The sequence below is a fragment of the Drosophila rhopaloa genome, unplaced genomic scaffold, assembly GCF_018152115.1.
Source record: "Drosophila rhopaloa isolate 14029-0021.01 unplaced genomic scaffold, ASM1815211v1 contig_2, whole genome shotgun sequence".
NCBI classification, from domain to species: Eukaryota; Metazoa; Arthropoda; class Insecta; order Diptera; family Drosophilidae; genus Drosophila; species Drosophila rhopaloa.
Window position 1 is genome coordinate 19,055,722 of NW_025335083.1, and position 26,552 is coordinate 19,082,273.

The following is a 26,552-nucleotide window of genomic DNA, read 5'->3' on the forward strand; positions in this document are numbered from 1 at the left end:
AGGATACGTTGTTTTTATTGGGACAAAATGCTGTTGAAATTATTTCAAAGGCCTAATTGCTTGCTCAATCGAAGGAATCGATACCAGCTGCTGACTACGCTGTTGAGTAAGTAACTCCTTAAAAAACTACTACTCTTATTCGTTAGTAATAATATCTAATATAGACAATTTATAGAAATTTCCTAACTAGTGATCAACTTTTATTTACATTATTACCTACCTGTGCAGTTAATGTTATATCCATATCCCATGGAATTGGCATTGGATGGCTATCGCCCACTTTGAGGAAGCTGCAATCCGACTCACCAGTGGGTTTCGAGGTGAAGTCCGAATTCGAAATCTCATGGGTGGGTTCCATGTTGGGAATGGGCTCGGTGACTGGCAATATTTTGATAGGATCCCTGCTCGGACGCCTCGGCAGCAAAAGGTGTCTTCTATTCATCGCCATTCCGCACTCGGTAATTTGTCAGACAGAACAATGGAATTGTCCTAATATTGTGTGTGCTTTTAGTGCCTGTGGATCCTGGTCTACTTTGCCAAAAGTGTGGAGTACCTGTACGTGGGGCGACTTTTAGGTGGCATCTGTGGCGGCGGCATGTACATTGTTCATCCCATTTTCCTCAGTGAAATCGCAGATGCCAAGTAAGTGGATAATTTATGGCTTGTTGCTAAAAGATTATCATGATTGCATGCTTGTATAAGATAATGTTAGACTTTTCTTATTTTGAAGTATTGTATCATTCTGTTGAAGTGCCGATAAACAAACAATAAGATAGCTTAGTTAACACTTACTCATCGCTTTCAGCATCCGAGGCACCTTCTCAGCCATGGTGATGTTATCAGTCAACGTAGGCGTACTTTTGGGGTATATTATGGGCACCCACATGTCGTACTACTCAATTCCCTGGATAGTGCTGCTCTTGCCCTTGTGCTACCTCATTTCTGTATTGTTCTTCATAAAGGAATCCCCCATGCATCTGATAAGAATTGGCAAATACTCAGCCGCTGAAAGATCTTTTCGTTACTATAAGAACATCAAGGACAGCGATAATATTCACGATCAGAATAGAGCCATGGAGGAGTTTGATCTCATGAAAATTGCCCTGACCAAGGGTGATCCTTTGATGGATGCCATCACCTTCAAAGACTTTTGTAAGTTTTACAATATCATATTATATCACAAAATTATTATATACATATATGTATTAGACGTATTTTTATTTTATTTATTTATTTTTTGAAAGGCACTCGCCCCGCTCTCAAGGCCTATGGTCCCGCACTGGTTCTGTTGATTGCCAATCAGTTTAGTGGACTCTTCACCATGGTCAACTACATGTCGGATATTTTTGCCAAATCGGGCAGCACAATGGACCCCGATACCTGCACCATCATCATTGGAGCTGTCCAAATTCTTGGCACCTATGTCACCACTCTGCTGTGCGACATCTGTGGACGGAAGCTTCTTATGTTGGTTTCCACGGCAGGAGTGGCCATTAGCCTGACGGCTTTCGGATTTTTCACACAATACGCACAGAGCCATGACGTTAGTGAATATAGCTGGATACCCCTGCTCCTTATGTCGATGGACATTTTCCTGGGCAACATCGGCCTAGTGGGTTGCTTCTTTGTCAGTCTCGTGGAAATGTTTCCTGTCAAGGTAAGCTCCCAGAATACACTCAATTTGAATCGATTATAATCTTCTCAATTATTTCATCTAGATACGTGCCAAGGCAGCCTCTATGGCAATTGTGGTTTGCAGCAGCTTTGTATTCGTTATGCTCAACATTTTCCCAATTTGCATGAAACAGTGGGGAATATCCATAACTATGTGGTCGTGTGCAGGTGTCACTGCGTTTAGTTTTATTTACTTTACATATTTCATGAAGGAAACCAAGGGCAAGTCCATGTTGGATGACTAAATGTTGTATTGTTAATTGTATTTTCAATAAATTGTGTTTCCTTAAAACGATGATGATGGCTGATGGTGGTTGGGTCCTAAGCATGGAAAACCACTTAAGAAAAAACCATGGGCTAATGTATTGGTGTCAAATGTTTTTTTAAAAAGTCTTTAAAATAAGACAAAATATTTTAGTTTAGCTTACACTTTCATGTATATTTAAATAGGTTTATTTACATATAATTAGATAATATGAACAAAATACAATTTAGGCCATCGGCTTATACATTTTGCTGGTGATCTTTTTCATTTCAATTACATAATTTGCTTTTTCCTAACAAGCACAAATCACTAATGCTCTCCAATTAAAACTAATTAAAAAACTAGCATACTAAATCACAGTGTTTTTTCCCAAGCGAAAAAAATTTGCAATATTCTACAAAATTACTAGCATTTTCATTTTAAACATATAATATATGTAGATATATGTGTGCGGGTGGTGTGGAAATAGGGCATACAGCGGTAATTATTTTCTGGGGGCTTTTAAAACGTACATTAAAACATATAGTTGGCTTTCCTTTCTCGTGTTTCAGCGGCAAAATAGTGAATAATAACATATAAACGGCTAACAATTAAAATGCATAAAACAAAACAAAAATTAACGTTTACAAACAGTTCTTTTGCACTGCCCTACCGCAAACCACATCTAAGTTATAATAGTAGGTAATAAGGATAATTGTAGTTGTAATCGTAGTAATAGCTAAACATAAATGGTGTGGCTTGAAAGTAAATTGAATCACAAAATTGGCGCAATTTAGCAAGTTTGTTCAGTTGTAGCGGTATAGCAATGGTTAGCATTAACTAATTACGTATCACTGGTTCAATGTCTGCTCAGATAGATATAGCTGTAGATATCACGTCTTTTTGGGGCATCGCACATATCGCAACACCGCATATCCCAGGCAGCGGAATACCAGGAAGAACATCATCAGGATCAGCGTATTCAGCCAGAGCGGTGATGTCGAGTTTTGAGCTTTGAGTATTTCCTCGTATGGAATGAATTCGGTTGACTGCTGTTTGCAAATCTCGTAACTGCTGGGCGATCCACAGCTGCCAAAAAAAATACATTAATTATTTGTTGTGTTTACTAATTGTTATCACAATAGTTTAATTTTAAAATCAGGATTTAACTTTGAGAAAGCTTTGTTATAATAACCCAGATAAGTCTGTATAACTCACCCTATAGCAGCGCCCTCGCGGAACTCGAGAATCTGCATGTTCTGGTAGGCGTAGTGGATCATGGAGGTGTATCGTATCCAGCTGAGGCCCTCCGGAATGCGAGACGACAGGTAGCCGCCGAATAGCTGGGTGGCCAGCGTGTACAGAGCACTCAGGGTGATGCTCACGTTCATGTCCATGCAACAGGCTCCGATGAAGAAGCCCACGCTCTGGGCCACAATCGTGTTGATCAGCAGGAAGATGAGCATCAGAAAGAACAGCTTTATGCTGTGAATATTTTAATAATAAGTAAGACATTTCCTCATGTTCGAGACTGACTATACTCACCTAGTGCATCCCAGCATGGGATAGCTGATCATGAGGTAGACCGTGGGCAGGGTGATTACCAGGGGCAACTCGGCACACATTTTGGCCAGATAATAGGCAGACAATCTATAGGCCCCGGAGCGACGTTCCTTGCTCACCACCTCTCGCTCCGAGGGGACTGTAAAATTCAAAGAAACACTTTAGTGATGATGATTTTAAATGAATGTCCCTCAAAACCTACATGAATTGAGGGCTCCGAAGAGGGCGAAGAGCATCCAGTAGGTCTGGGAGAAGAACATCCAACCCTGAAGGTCGTGTAGAAACTCCTCTGTCCGCGGCAGCTGAAACCAGATGGCACCGGCCATCAGGGCTAGTCCAATGGTCTGGAACCAATTCAGCTTGGAAAGCATACGCGGCTTGGCCTCCTTAAAATTTCGGCTCGAGAGGACGCAGAACTGGGTGTGGAAGCTAGTGGGGTAGGACAGCCAGTCATCGTCTTCGGAGTGTCCAGGCCCACTGCCCGCACTGTACGAATGGCAGTCGCTGGAGGCGCAGGAACTGAAGTTGGACTGCGAATCGGCGGCACACCACACCAAATGCTGGGCCGCCTCCTCATCCTCCTCCACCTGGCAGCCACCGGTCGTGTGGTGCAGATTCTCGTACTGATGGAGGTGGCGTTTGGATCGGTGGTTATAGTAGTTATTAATAATATCGTCGATCAGTATGCTGTCCACCTGCTTTTTGCCCTTCGCCTCCGAATCGCTGGTCTGCTGGTGGTTGTGGCTGCTAGTGATGCAGTTGCGGTTTAGATAGTTCCCGTGCGACTCCTTGGCGGCTATAAAGAGCTTCTCGCGTATGTCCGGATGGGACTTAAGTTGCTCCACTGGAAAATAAGAAAAAATGGTTTAGATTCGATATTCATGCTTCTAAAAAAACACTGCCAAAAAAAATAACAAAATTCAAATTTTCACTTGAGAAATTTAAAAAATTAAAATGATAAATATTGAATTTGATATCAAATTGCTGTAGGCCTACACAAGTGAGACGTTTAAGGTACAAAAACAGGGCCAATTTTAAACTTTAAGCCTTAATAAAGGTTTACAATTTAAACGCAAGAATACAGTTGTGCTTTAAATGATCTAAACTTTTTCTCTTTTCAATAACCTGGACTTACACACAAAATCGGCGGGATTGTAGTGCGGCTTGATGGTGACCCCGATGTCCTCGAAGTGGCGGTAGATGTTGTGCACGTCCCCAAAATAGGCTGTGCGCCCCTGATGGAGCAGTAGCAGTTTGTCGAACATATGGAACATCTGGGAAGACGGCTGGTGCACGCTGATCACGATGGTCTTCTGCTCCAGCTGCGCATATCGCTTGAGGACCTTCATCAGCGAGATGGCCGAGTGGCTGTCTAGTCCAGAGGTGGGTTCCTGCGAAAGATCACCCACATTTGTTCCTTAAATCAATACCTTTGGAGCAATCCAATAACTTACATCCAGGAGCATGAGCAGCGGGTTGGTGAGCAGTTCGCAGGCAATATTCGCCCGCTTTTTCTCGCCACCAGAGAGTCCTCGGTTCAGGTAGTCACCGAATTTGGTCTGCTGGCAACATCCTAACTCCAGGGCCTCCAGAATGTGGTCCACCTGGCGCATCTTCTCCGCCCGCGGCATCGTTTCCGGTAGACGCAGGAGCGCCGTGTAGACGACCGTTTCGCGAAGTGTCAGTTGTGGAAAGAAGATCTCCTCCTGCAGGACGTAGCCAATCCTTCGGCGCCACTTCTTGGACAGCGGTTCGCGGTTAAGGAAGACGCTTCCGCTGTCAATGTGGCGCTGGCCACTGAGGCAGTCGAGCAGAGTGGTCTTCCCGCTGCCCGATGGGCCCATGATGGCCAGGACCTCGCAAGGACTTTATTAGAAATGGGTGAAAAAACACAGAAGGGCTGGATTATTAGTAACATGCTTTCGGTTATTGCCAATGCTGCCAAGTTTTTGTATTTAATTTACAGATAAGTTCATAATCATAATCATTGATTGATATAGTGTTACGTTGTCGGTTCATTTAATTAAAAATGTCGAGTAAATTAAACATTACTGACCCGAACCATTTAATTAAAATACTTTTGAGTTATAAAGGCTTTCGAGTTGATGAAAAATGATCAAATAAAAAAGTTTTCTGCACTTGACACTGTAATGCTTTTGCATATTAACTAAAGTTGGCAGCACAGCTTCAAGTAGTTTATTTGTTTTTTAGTGCTGTTGTTCATTTGTTCTTGTTACCTGACGAATCCACTCACATCGGAAAGTATTTGACGCTCGTTGTGCAAAACATTCAGGTTCTGAAAGGTCAACTGCAGACTGTGGTGTAACTGATTCTGTGGATGCGGATGCTGATGTGGGTGGTGGCTATTGCATATGTTGATGTTGTGATGATGCTTTTGTGTGTTGACCGGCGACTTCTCAAAGTGATAAGATAATGATGACGGTGAGTTACTGCAAGAGACAAGAAAAGATACAGATTGAGATACCGTTTAGATAAATATAAATCATAAGGAATGTTTTAAGAGCAAGGTTGTTGATACAAAAGCTTTCCTCAAAGTAATTTTATTCCCTACTCATTAAAAAAATATTGGGAAGCATGATTTTTATAGAAATAAATATGGAAAATAACAAGAAAACATATTATTTTGTTTTAACTTTCATTCAACGTTCAAGTCTCAATCGAAAATTTCCCCCGCAGACTCCCATATTTTCTTATCCTTATCATTTACATTTCCTTATATTTTCTTTTGCATTATCACATAACGGAACCCCACAAACCTTTTGTTGATGTTCGTGCAAAACAAAACAAAACAAAAGTCAATGTCCCCACGGGGCAGGCAAAAGTAAAATCAGTGCGACAAAAGTCGGGGTATATGGCAATACAATACAGTTACTCGGACTCGGTCTTGTTCCCACTGTCAACTGTTATCGCCGATATCACATGTGTGGCGGTCGCATTATCACTCATTCAAATACACACTCGGGCAGCAAGAGAGCGAGATGTTCGGCCTGGAAATGGAACTGAGAACTCTGGAGCTGTGCGTGCTCGTAATTCCCTGCCGATACCCAGCATTCGAAAAGAGCGAGGGGATATATGGTTTGCACTTTCCAATCCATAAACGACCTATATTTTCTTATACAACTCTTACCGGACTTATTTGTTTACTAAATAAATATCTTAATGTTACCATCACTATATATTATTATTACAACATTTATATTACAAAATTCCATTTATTAAAAATAGGTGAGATGACTTTTGGATTTCTTTCTTATTTTTCTTTCATTAAAATCTTGTTTATGAACATATAAATATTTCTATAAAAAAGGGAACACAACAATAAAAATGTATTCTAAGTGAAGTGTATAGTTTTAATTAAGTGACATACGTTAACTACCCTAGATGTAAATAGTAAATTTTTCTTAAGTGTTTATGTACATCTTTTTTCTGAGTGTTTATGTACATCTTGCCGTAATTTTAATAGCCCAAACAAATAGACTTTAAGTGGTTCTGAAGTACTGCCGGGTATCTTGGAGTCGGAAAACCCACTGGCGGCCTTCTCACTTGCTTTCTTCTGTCTCCCGACTCTCGGTCAATGCTTCGACTTTACTCCCACTACCCACACACAGATACAGGCAGGCACACATAGATACAGCCACGCACACACAGATACAAACACACACAGATACTACGACGGGGAAGCGGAGTCAATAGCCTCTTGCATGGTGGATTCCACTATGTTATTTTCTCCGCCTGCCTGAATGTGTTGTACCTATCACAAATTTATTTAAATATTTTGTCCCTCCTTAGATGGGCCTTATGAATAGACCGAAGATAACGCCGTTATAGTTATAACATCTATTTCTGGATCATATATCCATATCCATCCATCCAGGCTGGCGGGCAGCATCAAATTATTCGACGAAGAGCAGCAAATTTAATTTACAAATTATACAGAAATGTAAATTTCCGCCGATCGACTCCGGTAGGCGCCAAAAGTAAATAGAGAGTCCGGTCGAGTGCATTGAACCGCTGTCTCTGCGTGAGTGCGTGGGGGAGAAGGGGAGGGGTAGCGGTATAGGGACCGTGATAAAGGTGGGGGGAGGGGCCGAGTGGGGGTCAATGCAGTCAGCAGACAACAACGACAAACAAAGCCAGCGCTCACAGATACACCGCCATACGCACTCGCACTCGCACAGGCTGCATGCAAAGTATCTGATGAATACATTTTATTTTTTATGTGCTTCTTTTGCCTGCCATCAGCTATCCCTCGTCACCCGGTCCCCGGTTTTTTACAATAGCCAATGTCCGGGTCGGATAGGCAGACTGAACGACAATAATCCTCTTCTCAATTTCTCAATTTTTTTTTTGGGAGTGCAAAGGGCGCATCAAAGACTTAAAATCGATATTGAAAAAAATAACATATGTTTTTGTGGAACACAAAATCTGTTTTTATTCGTTGTTTTTAGGTGGCTAAAACAAATGTTACTTAAATTAATCACGGTAACTAGCAGGAAATGTTTTATTCATATTTGCAGCTTCCGGAATGTAACAATTATGTATCGCAATATAAACTTAAATAAAAAAAACTATAAGGATTCTTTAGAAGCCCAGTAATATATATTATTAATTTTTAATAAAATCAAAAACAAACAATTACTTTAAGCTTCTTTTATTATTTTAAGCCCTGTGCCGTTTTTTGCGTTTATCACGATTTTTTTGGTTTAATATTAAATTCATTATCAAACAGAAAATTCTTTAAGCACTTTATATTTTTTTAATTCTACCTTTTTCATTTCCTGATTGATTTTTTTGTTTTATTTCAATTTGGTTAAAATTAAATGCCATTCACACACTCATTAAATTTCCGCAAAGACCACCAAAATACACATTTAGTTTACTATTTTGTTTGATTTCTGAGAAACGAAAAACTTTCGCTCGTGAAAGACACTTCCAAACTAACTTTCCAAACTAAAACTTGGTCAGGGGACGATGAAACTTAGGTTCTCCGCCCACTTATATAAGTGTTACCTATTTCCAACTACATACGCAATTCGATGCAGTTTTCGCATGACACAATTTTCACCGAAATGCGAACTAGGCACTGAACAACGATTTTGTGGCTCAGCTTGCGAAAAACGTGACCTCAGTTTTGGGGTCATTTCACACGAGCACAATGTTTTTTAATGGTTGGCTTTGCGGGGGAGAAACTCTTTAGTTGGAAAAAGTATTTCAAATTTGCTGTCTTTCTATACTCCTCTTTCTTCAGCAATCAATTAAACTTTCTTTCATTATACTATTTAAACGACATTTGAGCTGAGCTGCAAAGTGGGATTGTGTGCCAAAGATCACGTAGCCCAACTGTCAAGGGCGTCGTCTGTTCAAGAGTAAGGTGCAGCTTAGGGGAATGTTTTTGTTCTAAAAGAAACATTTAACTCGGAAAACTCATGTCAAAAAACTTGAGATTTCTTCAATATTTATTTTAAAAGGCATAATTTAATGCCAACAGCGACCCAAAAAATACATTTTCTTAAACAAATCGGAATGGCCCATAAAATAAGGATAGAAATGCAACAACATGACGTTTACGAAAATCATATTCATATTTTTTTGCTTATTTCTAAGTTGATTTACTGATTTTGATTATTAGTGACATACTTTTTTACTGGTACTATTTTTTTGTGGTGTGCCTAAAAACTTAAGCCCTAGAAAGGTTGTAGGAATCAGTTAACTCTTTAATGCATATCTGCAAGTAGGTGATTAAATAATCTTAGTCTCACAGACAATTATTTATTTACTTACGAAAACCTGACAAAGCCATTAGCCCCGCGGCGACTTCCTCAAAAGTTTCATCCGAACTTCATAATTTACGTAATTAGCCTGCTGTGACCTCCTCACTTTGGCCAGGAAAGCTAACTTACTGACCAAGTAACCGGCTAACAATTTACTTAACCCACGGCTATGATGCCATTTCATATTTCTTTTTTCGGCTCTTGATTAAGGCCAGCAACATAATGAAAAAAAAAAAACTAAATCTTGGTTTTTTTTGACGTCGCTTTCTTGGGGAACTCTCCTCGAGGAACTGGAACTGGCTTCTTGAATACGCGGAAAGGTTATTGACTTTTACAACAAGCAAAACAGACGCCAAAATAAAGCAACAACAGCAACACCAACAAAATAATATAATTCACACACACGCAAAGAGGGAGGGAGAAAGGTGGAGAAAGAGCGGGATGGAGGCAACGCAAAAATTACGTGAAAGTTTGGCATTGCATACTATGTGTGTGAGTGTGTGTGAGTGCTTGTAGCACGCAATCAAAAGAAATTTTTTTTAAATTCTTATCTCGTTTTTGTTGAATTTAATATGGGTTTTGTTGCCCATTGTATTTGTGAATACATTGACCGATATTAAACAAGTTGCCAAATAAAACAGATGATCATTATAAATCGTATGAATTACAGATATACTCAAAATTATAGCCGAGGACATATACAATAAAGAAATAAAAAGACTTCCTTAAGTTAAAAACACATATATTAAATTTTAACAATAACGTATAAAAAAACCATTAAAGTTCAAAAATAACAATAGAAATTTTTTAAAGTTTTATTAAGAAAAACTAAAAGCTTAATAATCTATTCTATCTATTTAAAATATTATTACCTTTATAAGCATTAATAGTTACAAAAAGCAAACACACAAAACCTATAATTTTAGACGAGTCTACAAGTGAATACAATTTAAATATTTGGTCTGCCGTTTAAACTGATTTTATTCGTAATTTCCTTTTTTTAGATTTTAATTTCACGAACTATTAACGTTTATTTATTTTGTAAAGGTGGCTCTAAAAACTCCTATTATAATGAACGCAATTGTAAAAGGGCTGGAAGAGTTCATTGACTTGGCTTTTGTTTTGCTTTTTGATTCGTTTGTTTTTTGGTTTCTGACTTCATAATTTTAATATAAATAGATGAATAGAAAACAAAGTGATTTAAAAAACTGGGTCACCAAATTTGTGCAATTTATTTGATGTTCTGCTATTAATTAAATTTTTGTTGTTTTTTTTTTTCATTGCTCTGCTTTTTGAACTTCCTAAAACATTCGACAGAAATTCCTGATTGTCACGTCATTGTCATTGTTTTTTCTCCTCAATTTATATGAGTTTTGTTTCGTAGCTATGACCATGCTTAATTGACTTTTTATTTGCGTGCTATGCCTTTGGCTCTGCTTCTTTCTTTGTGTGCCTGCTCCTTCCCCTTCTTCATCACTTCATCCTCTTCTTTGGCTTGTTTTATTTTCTTTTTTTTTTGCGTGTTACTGACCCAATTCTTTGGCTGTAGTTTTTTTTCTGGCTGCGGGTCTTTTTTGGCTGAATTTTATTTGATTTTTTCCTTGGTCATTTCTTTTTGATTTGTTATTTATTGCTGGCTTAATTTGTGGCCTTCTCCTCCCAAGGGGAACTATTCAAATTTGTTAAGCATTTTCGTGCGCGATTTTTGTTTTGCAGTTTTGACAAATGTGCCAAGGCTTTTCGGGTTTCTAAGTCGGGACTGGAATTGGCAAACGGCAATCGGGGAAATGCAGGTCAGACGAAAGAGAGTGGCAAGATCGGCAACTGGCGGCAGAACAACATGTCGTATACGTAATTTATGCATGCATATCATGCATATTGATATCAAGTATCCGCGCTAATACCAGTTTATTTAAGTTCTCTCTCCATTTTCCGCAATGCTGTGTGGGTGTTTCGGCTTCTTGGTTATTTATTTATTTTTCTTCTCGTTTAATTGAATTGGAAAGGTGGCCGGGGAGGGAAGATATGAAGATTGCGGTAGAAAGCAGAACCCCAACTGAACCAAACAACTTTCAGAGTTGACCAACTCTGGCAGGGGCCAACTTGAATCATGGCCTAGCCTTTGGACAGCTGTCCTATCCTACAATTCGAAAGGATCGTCTTGAGATGGACTCCCAAAAGTATGCTAAGTTCTGTTTTTCCCTATTTATCAATATAACATCAATAAACCTCAACTTTAAAAACGTTAACGTTGGTAGATCCATTGTAAACCTCAACAATGTGTGCTTATAATTTTAAGTTTTACCAAACACAACTCGAAGTCAACTTCAAAACATTTAATTTAGTTTTACAAAGCCATTTAAATAAGCCATAAAGTAAAGTATAAATTTGTTTACTAGTCATTTAGTCAATTGGATCATAATTTATAAGATGATTAGTTGATTCAAAGCTGCAGGTAAAAATTAATTTGGTTCTTAATTTTAAAATAAATTTAAAATGGAGTAAGCGAATTTTTAAAAATAATGATTATATTGAAAGGCTCAAGAGTAAAGGCTCAAGTGCTTAAAATATAATTAAACTAAATACCGTAAAAAAAATTATGTGACTTGCATCAACTCGCCGTTTTACCCACCCAGTTAACCTTTAATGGCCACACAACGACCGGGGAGTAAAGTTACGTAACTTTCCGGGCATCGTAATTGAAATGTGGGGTCAAAACCATTCCGGTGCGGCCAACAGAAAAGAGGGATTTATGTTAAAGGGGGAAGAGCCAAGTCGAGTCAAGTGGCACTTGTTCCCCTCTGTGGGTGCTGTTTATCTGATGCCACTTGGGGGCAGGAAGCAAATATCGCACATACGACATGTGTTCGCCGCACGCTTTTTGTTTGCCAGGCAGCCCAGGCAGCCAACCATCCGACTAGCGAGTGTTTTCAAGCGTCGTCGGTTCAAGTTGCAATAAAGATTCAAAACGCAGATGAAATGGTGGCTGTGTCGTGACTTTTCAAGCGAGATATATGGCAAATGAAACAAGAAAGCGCTTTCTTCTTTCGGCTTCGGCCTGGGCTTGGGCTGCCTCCGTAGCCTCATCCACTGCGGTTTCACGAACTTTCACGTCATTGTGTGGTAATTAGCTGAGCTGGGAATTATGCTTCCTAGTTGGCAATTGATTGGCATCCATCTGGGGCGTCTACGCCAGCACACCTCCCCCTTTGCAACACCCCAACTTCTCTCACACCGATCACTGGATCTGGAGATGTGTATAATTTAGCATATTAATTGACACAGTTTCTAGTGTTTCTTTCTTTGCCTTTCTGCAGCTCTCTGGCTCACGCACTTTCTCTCGATGCCTCAAGAAACTTTATGAACTATGTAAAAATTATAAAAATGCTGTTGAAATTGCAAGGCGAAAAAAACAAATGTCACAAGAAAGCAGCCGCAAAGTGAAAGAAAATACTAAATGCAATTTATTAGCTGAAAGTGTCACTGCAATTGGGTCAGCGCAATCACCTGAGAATTCCAATCCACACCTGTCTGTTTAACCGAGTCCGAGCCGCAATTGCATCACCTCATTTAACAGTTAAAACGCCAATATATAGACGTAGATAAAACAAAGCACAAAAGCCCATAGTGTGAATTAGTTGGGCAAATATTGAACGTGCAGTTAAGTGCGATTTTTGTTGCCTTTGCCGAAAAGGAAATAAGCAGCGGAAAAAAAATAATGCGATTTGGCGGTTTACACTTTTATTGCAACTATTAAATCAATTTCCTACTAAGGTAACGCTCTTAGATGGTGTTAATTTAACTGGCTTTAAATAAATGATTTAAAAACGTTAATGTTTTTTTTGTGCATGTGTGCTCTATTAAATATTCTGGTTATTGTATCTACTTCCATTAAAGTACATTTTTAAAATAGTAAAATGTTTTCAGTTTCTCTTTAATAAGGCTGATAAATGCTGGTAAAATTTCCAATCAATATATTTTGGATTAATAATGAAAGACTCACAATTTATTTGAGTAAAAAAACACTATGAAAAAATAGGAATTACTATTTCAGGAAATGCCCTGCACTTTAAATAGGATTATTACATTCCTTTAAACCCACACACCAAATCGGCTTAGTTCACCTATTGATTCAATTTAATTAATTAAAAAATAGACAATGATATTCGTAATTCAATTTCATTTGCGTTTTTAAAATCGGGAAAATCAGCGAGAGAGAAGTCATAAGATGACGGAGAACCGTCGACAATGAGAGGCGATAATCACCCCTCGTAAGTCTGAGTAGATACCTGACGACACAACCCACACCAAAGAAAAATTGAGAAAAGAAAACCGAGTGAAACTGAGGAAAAAGTCGACACAAAAATGTCTTTGACTGCGGAAAATGTGGCAGCGAAATGTCGTAAACAATGCACCCGGCGAAAGGCGGAGAAAAGTCTAAAGTATCTGCAACTTTGTACACACCATTTGTAAATTCAGCTGGTTCCCCCATAAATAAGATATATTTCGTGGCCTTGCAGCTGTCAAAAATGTATCTCGCAGGCATAGTATCTGCATCTGACAGCTGAGCATCCCAATCCAATTTGAGCCAATTTTCTCTTTTCAGACAAGACAATTAAGTGAGCATTGAACTTTGTTGTCCGAAATTGGCTTGCCTAACTTTCATTCATTTATTTTTGGGTATATAATATATATTTTTATCCATTTGCTTAGACTCGTCAACCCATATTTGAAATATAAAAAGTTTTCAAAAAGGAAATATTTTTAAATTAATACATATATTTAGCATTTTTAATAAAATCATTTGGATCACAAAAATTTGAGTAATTTATTCAAAAACTAAGCATAATATTACTGTAAAACATCAACAAAGAATATTTAAATAAATTATAATTATCGGAAAATATATCACAATCTACTTATAAATGTCGAGGAAACTAAAGCTAATCATTGGGACCACATAAGTAAGGGTTTGTATTTCAAAATATTTGGGTACTAAAGGCGTGGTGCGTTTTTATTACGTCCCAAATATGATTTTAATGCCTGTTATTACAGTTTCGTTCGCCCATTTACGGTAAATTGCCTAATTAGGGTATGATCTAGTAAGCACCATCCCCCGCTCGCCATATTCCTAATTTTTGGGCGTAGTTGTTAAAATTACATGGTTCAAGTCGACTAATGACTTTACCCAGTTGTGGGAAAGCTCAGCGCAGTATATTAGCATATGAATATGACTGCGGAAGTGTGTGATTAAATAAGTTTTGTTGGCACGGAAAATTGGTTTGCTTATTTTGAACGAGTTTGTGCTGTAATTTGAATAATTTCTATTGACTAGATTTGAAGCATTAACATAGAAAGTTTAAGCCAAAAGGGATATTCAACTTTTTTTTTGTAAAATTTTTATTGTTATTTTAATACTGTTTTAGGACTCAATAATCGTCCTGTTAAAATTATAATCATTATTTCTTAGATTTATTTTAATCGATCTAAAACATCCTATCTATATAACAACGAAAATAATACTACATTTTTATAGTCTTAAACTTTTTTTAATACATAAGTGTCATCAGAAATCCTGATTCCATTATATATTCCCCGATCGTTGTCTGATGTTAATAAAAATACCTGAATAATTGCAAATAGCCAGGCCAAGAAGAATAAGACCAAAATGCTAAGAGCGATGAATAAGCGCAAAAGAAGAAGGAGTAGGTGAATAAGGCGAAGAGGAAGGAGGAGGATCAATGAAATAGAATAATGCGAGGTGAAATGAAATGCAACAACGTAAACACAAAACGACAAATTGCAGGGCAAAACGAAGGCGAAAAGCAAACAAACAAACAAACAAACAACCAAATGGCAAGGCAGGGAGGGGGAAAGGGGAGCTAAAAGAAGAGGCGAGAAGCGTAAACTAAAATAACAACAAAATCGTGAAGGAAGAAGCAGCACACATAAAACGTGCGAATGGCGCCCAACGTCGACGCCGACTGCGACGCAGGCCATTGAACCTGCGAGTGGAGCTCAGAATTGGCGAAAGTGAAGACCCACTGCCGCAAGCGCAAGCGAGATAGGTGCAGAGCGAGAGGGGGCGAGTTGGGGGCAGAGTACGAGCGAGACAGACAAGGCATGATCTTTAGAGTCGTTGTTTTTATTGTTGCTGCTGCGATGACGCAGTCGTCAGATAGCAACAAAAATAACAATAAAAGAAACGAGGTCTTAAAAAGTAATAATGAATGCTTCAATACACTATAATTCGGACCTTAACTCAAAAATACATCTATTAAGTTATACAAAGTTCGAATCATAAATTTAATTCCATATTTGATTAAAAAAAAATGTTGTAGGATCAATTTGCGATCTTTCTATTTGAAACAGAGAAATTGTACAAAGTTGATGTCAAGAATCGGTTAAAACTAAAAATAAATCTTAAACGCGACTTGATGCCAACACCCACAAAGAAGTTTCTTTTCATAGTACATATACATATAGTACTTATAAATAAATGTATTTCTAAATTTGTAATACTCCCAGCAAGGGTATTTAAACAAAAAGCAATGATGGTGCAGAAACAAGAAGACGCGATTAGGAGAAGTGGATGGCAATGGAAGGCTGCTGATGCTGCAAGACCAGGCTCCAGAAGAATTCAAGGGAAAGAGGGGCAACAATGCCGCGAAAGAGACACACTGACTGACTAACTGAGTGACTGACTCTGGGATCTGGGCATCTTCTGCTTCATCATCATTAAGTTGATTATCATTAGGCTGGCTTTAATGCAGGCGCTTCTTGGAAGTCAGCCCGACCACCGAAAATAAAAGAAAGAAAGAAAACGGCTGAAAAGCGAAAGAACCCGAGAAATTCTGAAATTCTTGATCGCATCGCACACACGCAACAAGTGAGCGAAAGAGACGGGCGATGGGGGCAATTTGTTTAAAATGTAGGTCTATGGGTTTCACGAAATCCTCTATGGGGCACCGGGGCCCCTTGGCAACAGATCGCAGATGGCATCTCAGAACGAAAAGAATGAAAAAAAAGAGAGGGTTTAAGTGTTTTTTGACTTTTCTTCCATTATTTGGCCAAAAGTTTTGTTCTCGAAGCACGCAAATGCACTCAAAAAATTGGTGGGACCAACAAAATTAAAATAAATAAATAAAACACCAGTAAAACAAGGGATAGGATAATCTAAGATATACAAAACATAGCGGAAATGTCCCTAAATTAGTGTAAAAATCTTACTAACTAAACATTTAAATTAATTTTTTGCAAATCATTGTAAAGGACCTTACGTAATCCTAATAAAATGGGATTTGAATGATAGTTTCTCCACATACTAATGTACTTTAAAAAATAGATCTCAACACCGCAGTTGTAAATTATCAGCTGCCTTTATTATTCATTTTAACAAAAGCACTACGTTTTTAAATAATAGTTTTTGTTTATTTTTCCATTCTTCTAAAAACGAATTAACTTAATAATATAAATGGCCATCTGTTCTTTGAACTTTAACTTCATTTTATGACTTGAAAATCCAGAAATTTGAGAACAAAATTTTTTAATATATTCTTGGACTAAGAAAAGCTAAGCAAACAAAGAAAACATAAATAAGAAATTGTGTTATTTTTGACAAATGTTTGCTTGCTTTGGTATTGGTGCGAAAACAAGTCGGGCATTTTGGTCAACTGAGCAAAGCAAAAATGCAACTCATAAACTTAGAGATTTGATGTTGAAGCGCCTTTGACGCAGTACTCTTGTCAGTTTCCTTTTGCTTTTTTTGTTTTATTTATTCTGGCCTAATGTCATTACACAAAACGAATTCAAAGCGAAGCTAGCAAAAAAACTGAACCGCAGCAATTTGTTTTATGGTATGGCGTCGGGCTAAATGCATTTGGCATTTTATTGCTGTGTCTGATTTTTATTAGAAATGTTTTTTATGAGTTAATGCTGGTCAGCCGGGCCAAAAGTATAGTTAGTCGAAATGTTTTATGTGCGTGTTGTGCAACAGTTTACAGTTTTCAAGCTTCAGTTTTTTGCGGCAATTATCCAATGTCTGAAACGGCAATTTTTATAAGCAGGAAAAACTCAAGAAATGTTCAAATGGTTTTTGGGTGAACAAAGTTGCTAAAGTGAGAAATTAATTATATACAAAATATTTTATATCATAATCGATTGGATTTTATTGAAACGAACTGCTGCAATAAAATAGAGTTTTAATTAAATCTCCGGCAAACAAATTTGAATTACAATCAATTGAAATTGCAATTTAATTACCTTTTGTCCTTACATTAATATAAACATAAAACAAACCTGCGGGTTTGAGCTTTAAAAAACTTTATTCTATCAACAAAAGTCGATAGGAAAGTTTAATTACGTCCAGTTTTTCTTAACTTTATTGTCAAACTGTCTAAAATTTTTTTCCGGATATTATATAAATATGAATTTACATATGTAGCTTCTAAAGAAATTCACATGCGACTGGCAAATCGCAAATAAGTTCTCAAACGCCAGGTGGGGCAGCCGTAAATACAAGCAAACAAAATAATAAAATAACAAAATGTGCAGTAATCAGAGAGCTGAGGGTTCAAGAACGTTCATTCGGCATGAACTTGTAAAGGTCATCAAATTTTTGCCTTAGAAGTGAATGCACTCGACAACAACTATAATTTGAGCTCTTGAAAGCCGGCAATAATAAAATAACGCCAGAAAAAAAAGACCACTGCAACCGCAATTTAAACTAATTTACAACTACAACAACAAGAAACGGCCACAATGGCAATGACAATAATTTATTTTTGAATTAATTTTTATTCGTTTGCTAAGCAACAGCAGCGGCGACAATAATAAAAAAAGCCACAACATATGCAACTTCCAACCACAGACTTTGTCAACTGTACAGTGTGTTGTAATCTTTTTAAAAACCGAAAGTCAAACATAAAATACAAATTTTTTTAAGCAATTTCCTAAAACTTTTTATCTAGGAAATATACCAAAATGTAAAACAAAAAGTAAATTGATATGTATAAGTTATATTTGACTTACAAATACAGATATTTCTCTAAATTATTTTGCATATATGAAAAACTTTTAACTATTAAACTATCTGGTTTTAAGTAACGGAATATTAACACAAACAATCGAACTCTAGAAAGTTCAAAAAAGACAGAGGACTTAAACTCGGTACAAAATAAACATAACAATTATTTCTCTAGATCTTATGGGTTATGAACTCGGCTCCCGATAATATACAACATATATTCTAGTATTTGCTGAATAGTTTTGTTACACAAAGATGTAAGATAAGATTGTTAAATAATTTTTTATTGTGGTTAACACATTTAAAGGACTTTTAAAGCGATGTAGAAACAGTGTGCAGAGCTGTCTCCGTCGTTGGTCTTCGGTTTCAGTGGCTGTGACTGTGACAGTGACAGTTGTCAAAGAGCGACGTTGGCCTCCATTGCAGCGGCTGCACCTCTGCTAGCCCCCTCTCTTTCTACATATATACACCCCTCTCTTTCTGATCACCACCCAGGGCTGATTCTCATTCTCCCACCCACTGCCACTGCCACTCCAATTCCTATTGCAATTCCTGATCCCATACCCAATTCCCCACCGCCCGTCAGTCATCAACGCCCCCGCACACGTGTCTCCCGCTTCGCTCCGTCTCTATCTTGCAGAATATTGCTGTCTCTTTTACGTTATTCCATGTTATTGACACTGCACGCCTAACGGCAGATAAAACCCAAACAGGGCAAACAGCCCACAATGTATGCAACCGTACCGAACAGAACTGAACTTAGATGGGGAAAAACGGAGGCACCCAGCTGCGACTCTATTTAATTTTCTATTCTAGATTAAATTATAATAAATTGCAATTTTTCTGCCTTATTTACTCTATTCTTTTTTTGTCTGATTTTTTTTGCCCTGCATTGCGCCATGCGTTTTCTTGTTTTGGTCGTCTGGCAATTTGTTTTGTCATGTCTCGTTGGCGGAATTTCTAGATCACAACTCGAAACGAGATGCATCTAGGCGCCCACGCTTTCAAAATATTTTATAGTAACACTAAAGTAAATTTTAAAACCCGATAAGGTGTCAGAAGATAAATAGTAAATTGTCATCCTCTTATATGCCCAAAAGGTAATCTCAAATAAAATAGTACTATTTGGGGACGCAAATGTTATCAGTAAGGCTTTTATTATGTTAGGTTTTTAGAGGACCATAGCAATTATATTGTTTTTTCTTTTTGCAACCTATAAAATAACATTTTATGTCCGATATCTTGGACATATATTTTATGGAAATAAAAACTTATAACAGGAGATATCGGAGATATCGCACACATTTTATGGAAATTAAAACTTTTGAACTAAGATGGCGCATGTGCCATTTAATTGGTGCGTCAACCATTGAGATGCTAACGCCATCTTCCGGAAATTTGCAAAAAATATGGCATAACGTATGACATTTAACGTATTTCTTTTTAATTTTTTTAAAAGAGTAACAGGTATCTGATAGTCGAGGAACTACACTCTGGTTTATTTCTTATTTTGAGCTCTAATGTTGCGCACAAATATTTCACATAGAAATAGGTAGAATAGAAAAAGTTTCAACAATAGATTGAAAAAATTATGTTAAAGGAGCAGGAAGCAAAGGGGTCTCCCCATTTCGAAGAAAAGCTTTTGTTATGCCTAATTTAACAGCCAGCTGCACCCTTTTTACCTGTCCCAAAAATCTATTCTCATCTATGGCTGGGTCTAGCTTTCAATCCTTGAACGCTACCTAAGAAACCAGACCTAAGATAAAGGTTCGCATCTAACGTTCTTCCAAAAGAAATCAAACCCAACCCAAATTTAGCAACTGCGCCATTTAGAGTTGCCTGCATTTGACGCGCCTTAAGATTTCTCTCTATATTTTTTGTGTGTGTTATCATATTAAAACTTGACCTACATACAAGTTTAATAACCGGTTTATACAACTAATAAAACTGTTCGTTGGGTTTGCCAAAAGTTTATAAGCTCTCCCATGCAGTTTAATCTAAAGTTCCAATTTAAGCAATTAAAATAAACCTATTACCAACAACTTCAATATGTTGTCTATAAAACATGTTAAAATACATTTATACATTTTTCAACAAGAAAATATTATAAGAATGTACATCAAATAAATGCTTAAATTTGGTTTTCTTCAACTGGTTTTCTGGTTTTGCCTCTCAAGTGTAAAAGTTTTAAATTACACAATTGAACTTGATTTCACGCTTAAACTCCACCCCATTTGAAATTGTAGAAGGAAAGAATCTAATCTATGTATGCAGCCTCCTCAGCTCGGAATTGTTTGTGTTAAATGGTTTGCTCTACTCTACTTCTAAAAATTTTTCCAATAAAACTCGCCACAAGCAACATAAGCAAAATAGTTGGAAAACAGATTTGGGAACGAAAACAATTGTTTGTGTTCAGCAAAGTTCAATAAACCCTAATGGTTCATTAAGCGCTTGTGAGCCACACATAGAAAATTTAAATGGGGATTTGTTCTTCTTGTGTTTATCGCTCTGAAGTTTTCTTGAAATTTTCTAAACAAAACTGAACTCCCTTTTCAGTCATATGGTTTATTAAAGATGCCGCAAATATTTATTTGATGCCTCCCATATTGAAATCAAAGAAATTTTATGTGTATATCGATTATAACAATATAATATTTATGCAGATGTTGATAACAAGTTCAAATGAATGTCCATAAAAAATGTTAGTCTACAGTTATTTTACAAATAATTATTGTGAAATAAGGAATTCATTTGTGTAAGTAATTAAATCTTTGACCGGAAAATATTAGATCAATTTAAATCAAATAAATGCTTACATTTTTTTAGATTTATATAATTTAATTTATCTAATTAAATTTATCCATACTCTTCGCCAGCTTAAAAAATCAGTGTGCAACATATTGGTGCTGCCGTGGATGCTCTTATTTTTGCATTTGTATTTTTCGTTTCTGCCAAAACGAGCATCGATTCCGATTCTGCTGTTTTTGCTGTTGTTGCTGCCGCAACTAAAACTGGGTCAACTGTAAACCAATTTCAGGCAAAATTGCGACAACAGCCACATCAACAGCAACGACTGCCGCAGCAAACACACAGTAATAATCGCAAGAGCCACGGCGAAAATAAAACGTGCCACCAGATAAAGGCAAACAGCGAAAAAAGATGCAGAAAATAAAATGCATTTAAATTGCACTTCGGCTAAGAGAAGCGAACAGCAAATAAGGACAAAATAAAGACAGATCTTGGATTTGCATTCTTGAACAGTGAAGGCAGGAAAAAAAGAACACTGCCACTTTGAGTGCACTCTAAATCGCATAATAATTGAAAAATTTATGTTAAATGCACATAATGAAGCCTGCACTCGACAGCCATCGAACGACCCAACAATGTTCTCATTGTAATTTAATTTACTTAATTTGCCAACACATAATTGAGACTTGTGCGATCTCGATCTCGGCATTAACCCAAAGTCTGTCGTGCAGTCAGTCGGAGTGACAAACGAATTAAAATAAATAATTGCATCTGCTGGCCAACTCAGCTTAAGTCAGAGCCTAGAAAAAACACCACCCGCTTGCCTTTTTCAAAAATTGCAACAGATCGCAGAGCTCTGGCAAATACCAGTGATTATGTTGATTTTCACAGCGTATTTGCACTAACGCCAAACTTTAATTTAGACAAAGGGCTGGCAAAAATAATTGTGCAACTTGGAAAACAAATTAAGGAAGAATTGGAATACAAATGTTTGCAATAAACTATTAAAATTATTTACAAACCCAATTCACTAATTTATGCCCACTAACAAACACTGCAAATATGATCTAGGTTTTTACCTTTTGCTGAAAAAAAAATGTGTTGACGAAGACTGCAAATCCATAATCCTGGTAAAACAAGCGTTCTTGCAAGTACTTGTGACATATATGCGAAGCGGAAATATTAATTTAAAAAAGCTCTGCAGCTGCTTTTATTAATAACTTGTAAGCCAGTTTATCCAGGATGCACCAACTTACCGAATTTTTTTAAGCGTATGCATAATCCCCTTTTAAATGCAACAAAGTCAGAGGAAGTGGCTACAAAACTGCAATAACGAGCAGCTCCCATCTAAAACCTGCTCCTTGCGGAGAACTCAGTTCTCTTTGTAAGTTATTTTTTCAATGCGAAAGTGAAAAAGTTTTTCTGTTACTCCAACTTTTTTGGGTCTTTTTCCATGTGAATGCAAGATGTAACCCAATTATTAAGGCAAAACTGCATTTTTGACCTGTTTTTATTCTTCGCCAAAAGAAGGGGTTGTAATGATGCCATCTGGAGTGAGATTGTTTTAAGCAGATACTACAGTCGTTCAGATTCATCGAAGGGGATACACCCTGAAAATCCGAGCTAATCCCAGGAAGTTTGACTTTTATAAAAGCCTATAGAACGAGTTTTTGCGTCGATGGGCAATCAATTAAACTGACTAAAAAGTTCAAGCTTGCCCTGCACTGCAACCAAACCGATTTCGAGAATGACAGTAAACCAATATTTAAATCAGATTTCCACGAATTTAATTATATTATCTTCAAATTTTTATTTTTCAGAAATCAAACAAAAATATCTATTGCAGCTTAACTTTAAACTATACTCGCATTTAATTTTATCGCTTTTATTTAATATTATTATCTATTTAATATCAATCAGGTTCAAATGCAAATATGCGAACTGCAAATAAATTTCAGCCTACATTCAACTGAGCTTCAATTGAAAATGAATTCTTTATTGAGCTTTAAAGAGTAGGAGTAATTTGTTCCCGCTCAAACTGTATAAATCGGGCCCCAACTCACTGTCAACCGAATGCAACCGGTTGTAAACTCTACAATGTTTCCATGAGAACCATGAGTTAGAAAAAGCCTGATCTACCCTTGGATTGCCTCCACTTTCCCCTCCTTATTAAGACGAACTCTGCATGCAATCAGCGCAGACAAAAAAAATACAGAGTTGGATTTATGTAGGTACGAGTTTTGCTCTGAAATTGGGTCAGCGTTGATTGAACACTCACCTTTTGGCATCAACTAAAATGCTTTTGCCCATATTGGCCAGCCCATTGGATGACGTTAGATTATCCGAACTTGGTATCGTCGTCTGTGATGTGTGCGTAAATTCTGAGGATGTTGAGCTGGAAGATGACGACGACGACGATGATGATGATGATGCAGAAGAGTCGCTTGTGGCCACTGATGTTGGTGCTGCTGTTGCATCCGATGTTGCTGATGAGGCAGTGGCTGCTGCTGATGTTGCCGGCTCCACTTCGATTTGGAGGCGACAATCGGCCACTATTTTGGCCAGGTTGCGGCGGCTGGTAGTCACCAACGGTACCTGCTCCGTTGCCTCGTTGTCATTGTCCGATGATCCCATATCGACTGTCTCAACACTTTCCACGATCATCAAATTCATTGGCATTTTTTCGTAATGAGTCGCCGGTGTTGCTGCTGCTGCTGCTGCTTCACACTTTGCCTTTTTCTTGGCTTTCAGTTCCTCGGGTTCCTTTGGAATTTTTTGAATTTTTGCCAACTTGCGAGGAGCAACACAAGCGGCAGCAACTGCAACTGTTTCCTGTTTAGCTGGTAGTGTTGCTGCTTGTGTTGTTGCTGGTGTTGCCGCTGCCGCTGCTGCTACTTTTAATGACTCCTCTACAACTTGTTCAGCTGCTCCTGCTGTTGTTGACGATGCCGTCGAGTTTATTACCAACGAAGTAGCCGTCGTCGTTGTTGCTGTTGCTGTTGAATTTATAATTGCCGGCTGTTGTTGCTGCTGCTGCTGCTGATGTTGCTGCTGCTGGTTTGCTAGCGCTGCGGCTCCACCTTCTGGTATGATTGTTGCAAAAATTTGTTCGCCAAATATGAAAAGATCCTTGGAAATAATCATTATCACCTTTTTGTGGACGCTTTAGCTCGCTGTTGTTGCTGTTGCCGCCACAGTTTAAATATACGTACGTGTGTATTGGGGATTTTAAATGTAAATCTTGTTTAAATATGTATATATACGCGTGTGTATATTACTTTTTGTTCGCCTGTTGCCTGCACTCGCCTTAAACACGTTTCCTTTATTTTAATGCATTAAACATATTTCGTGGCTGTTGGGACTTGGGTTTTTGGGGATTTCTTTAAAATTTCATAATTCCCTGGCTTTGTCTGGCTCCTTATTTCTCTTATCTTCTCGAATTTATGGCAGACTGTAATACAATAAAAGCAGAAAAGAGTATAGGAATAATTAATATGATTGCCAGTAGTTATATAAATTTAAAGAAAATATAAAAAAATTCGTCAATATCAATACGATTTTTAAAGACAATAAAGTTATTACTTTGATTTTATATGATGTTTGTCCTAACTGCTGTAAATATTTCTTTTAATTTTGCTTTTTCTAACGAAACATTCAAATGAGAACAAATTTTATGAAAAGTAAGGCAAGCCATGATTTAATGTATATTAAGTTCGAAAAAACTTTATTTGGTTGAAGCCAGCAAAAATGGTAAAAAGGTAATGAGTGTATATATCACTTTAATTTATTACACTACACTATTCAAAAAATGCAGAATTTAACTTTAACCCCGGATAAACTCACAGAAAATTAAGGCTTATTTTACTTATTTTCAATGCATTTCGGATGCAATTGTTTATGGTGCTAAGGTTTCGCACCAAATTATTCACTTCAATTTAAGGTAAACTCAAAAAATTTTCCAATATTAGTAATACAATTTTATGAGTTTTAACTTCAAAAATGTTTTTCTAGACTTCACGGCATCTGCTCCTAAATGTTTATTCCTCTTGGCAAATTTTTCAACAATTTCCTTTATGCACTGACGCCGAAACAGAAAAAGATAATGAAACAGAATCGGGGAGAATCAGGGAGACAAATCGATGGCAAGACACAATGCGAATTTTGTTATATTTGTCAATTAGCCCGCGCGAAACAAAGCGGCAGAGCAAAACGTCAGATTTCATTTGGTGCAATTTCAATGTGTTTGAATAAAATATAAGGCAAAAGAAAATAATAAAAACAACGCACCCAAGAAGCAACGGAACTTATTAAAATTCTTCGTTTCCTTTTCGAATATGATATTAAAAATCGTCAGCACTTTTTTTGCAATTCAAATAATTTATTTTTTTTGTTTTATTCAATAAACATATGTAGGTTTCTTGTAAACATTTTTGATAACACACGAGTAATATTTTTTTTGTGGGGGAGGATTTTTGGAGGGGTTTTTGTGTAAAGCCGAACCGAAAAGACGAACAAATCGAACGAATGGAGAAACACGTAGAAACGTAAAATGTTGGAAGAACACGACGAAAACCAGAGAGCTATAGATTCTGCTATAGGCTATCCACACAACGGCGCGCTTGAGCATTGAAGAAAACATCCAACGGCGCCCGATTTCGATCTCGTACTGATCGCTAAACCGCTCCAAACGCCGCTGTCTCTGCCGGCGTCTCTGCCGCCATGAATGACATTCATTCTCGTTCTCTCCCGCTCACTCGCGCTCTCCCGCTCTTGACGCCTACGATTCGCACGTGCGTGTGCCGCTTACACCAAAATAAATTTTAAAAAATATTTAAGGCTGCTATCTTAAATACAAATATTTAGTAAAATAATAAATTGTTGGCAAAGAGTATTGGAGGTTGAAAAACCTTTTTCGCTACTTACCGCAATAATTCCAATAAAATTTTAAATTTATAAATCTGCGTGCAGTGGATTTTCAAAAAAATTAATTTATAAAATAGAAATTAAAATGCTATAATATAATTGCTTTATAATTTAGTGCCTTAGCTGTTACAAGAATTTATCTTGATTGAGTGAAAAAGGTCTCCAGATTTTTTTCAATGTACTCTCTTCGCAGCCTTTCTCGGCTTCTCTCTTTTTATTACATGAATGTTAAGTTATCATTGCTAACATTGTATTACAAATGTTATCGGCTTACAGCAAGATCATTCCATGTTAGCAGTCTACAGTTTGATACTACTCATTGACAAATAATTAAAATAAAAAAGTGTGTGTGTGGTTGATCTCCAATTTCGACTTGGCGATAGAAATTTAAGGTCTTGATTGGCAACCCAGAAGTCATTCAACAAGTTTAAAGACGTTTTTAGAGTAGCGAATGGTTTCTCGACGATTTTATGTTTAGCGCAAAACCGAATCGTTTGACTCATTTGTGATTGGGTATTGTAAAGTGATTACCATTTTATAGGAAAAATTGTTGTTGAAACAAAAGGTTTCTAGAATGTATTGA

At 37.3% G+C, this 26,552-nt stretch overlaps 2 protein-coding genes across 5 annotated transcripts; one reads left to right on the plus strand and one right to left on the minus strand.

Annotated features, from left to right (window-relative positions):
* LOC123037822 (facilitated trehalose transporter Tret1) lies at positions 1–1,966 on the plus strand. The gene is made up of 6 exons (XM_044460389.1): positions 1–106; positions 229–458; positions 512–642; positions 806–1,152; positions 1,245–1,657; positions 1,719–1,966. The coding sequence occupies exons 1-6, from the start codon at positions 28–30 to the stop codon at positions 1,917–1,919; spliced, it is 1,401 nt and encodes a 466-aa protein (XP_044316324.1). The 5' UTR covers positions 1–27; the 3' UTR covers positions 1,920–1,966.
* A 126-nt stretch (positions 1,967–2,092) lies between these two features.
* LOC108040979 (ABC transporter G family member 21) lies at positions 2,093–25,699 on the minus strand. 4 transcript variants are annotated; one of them, XM_017118719.2, is made up of 9 exons: positions 25,334–25,699; positions 23,325–24,497; positions 5,719–5,931; positions 4,936–5,347; positions 4,617–4,872; positions 3,684–4,325; positions 3,464–3,620; positions 3,137–3,403; positions 2,093–3,007 (listed from the first exon to the last, which is right to left on the minus strand). In XM_017118719.2, exons 2-9 carry the CDS (start codon positions 24,188–24,190, stop codon positions 2,812–2,814), a joined length of 3,009 nt encoding a protein of 1,002 aa, XP_016974208.2. In that variant the 5' UTR covers positions 24,191–24,497; positions 25,334–25,699; the 3' UTR covers positions 2,093–2,811. The 4 variants fall into 4 exon arrangements, with proteins under 4 accessions (XP_016974208.2, XP_016974209.2, XP_016974210.2 ...); XM_017118720.2 differs by lacking the exon at positions 25,334–25,699 and adding an exon at positions 24,890–25,271; XM_017118721.2 differs by lacking the exon at positions 25,334–25,699 and adding an exon at positions 24,629–24,648.
* Between the last annotated feature and the right edge of the window lie 853 nt (positions 25,700–26,552).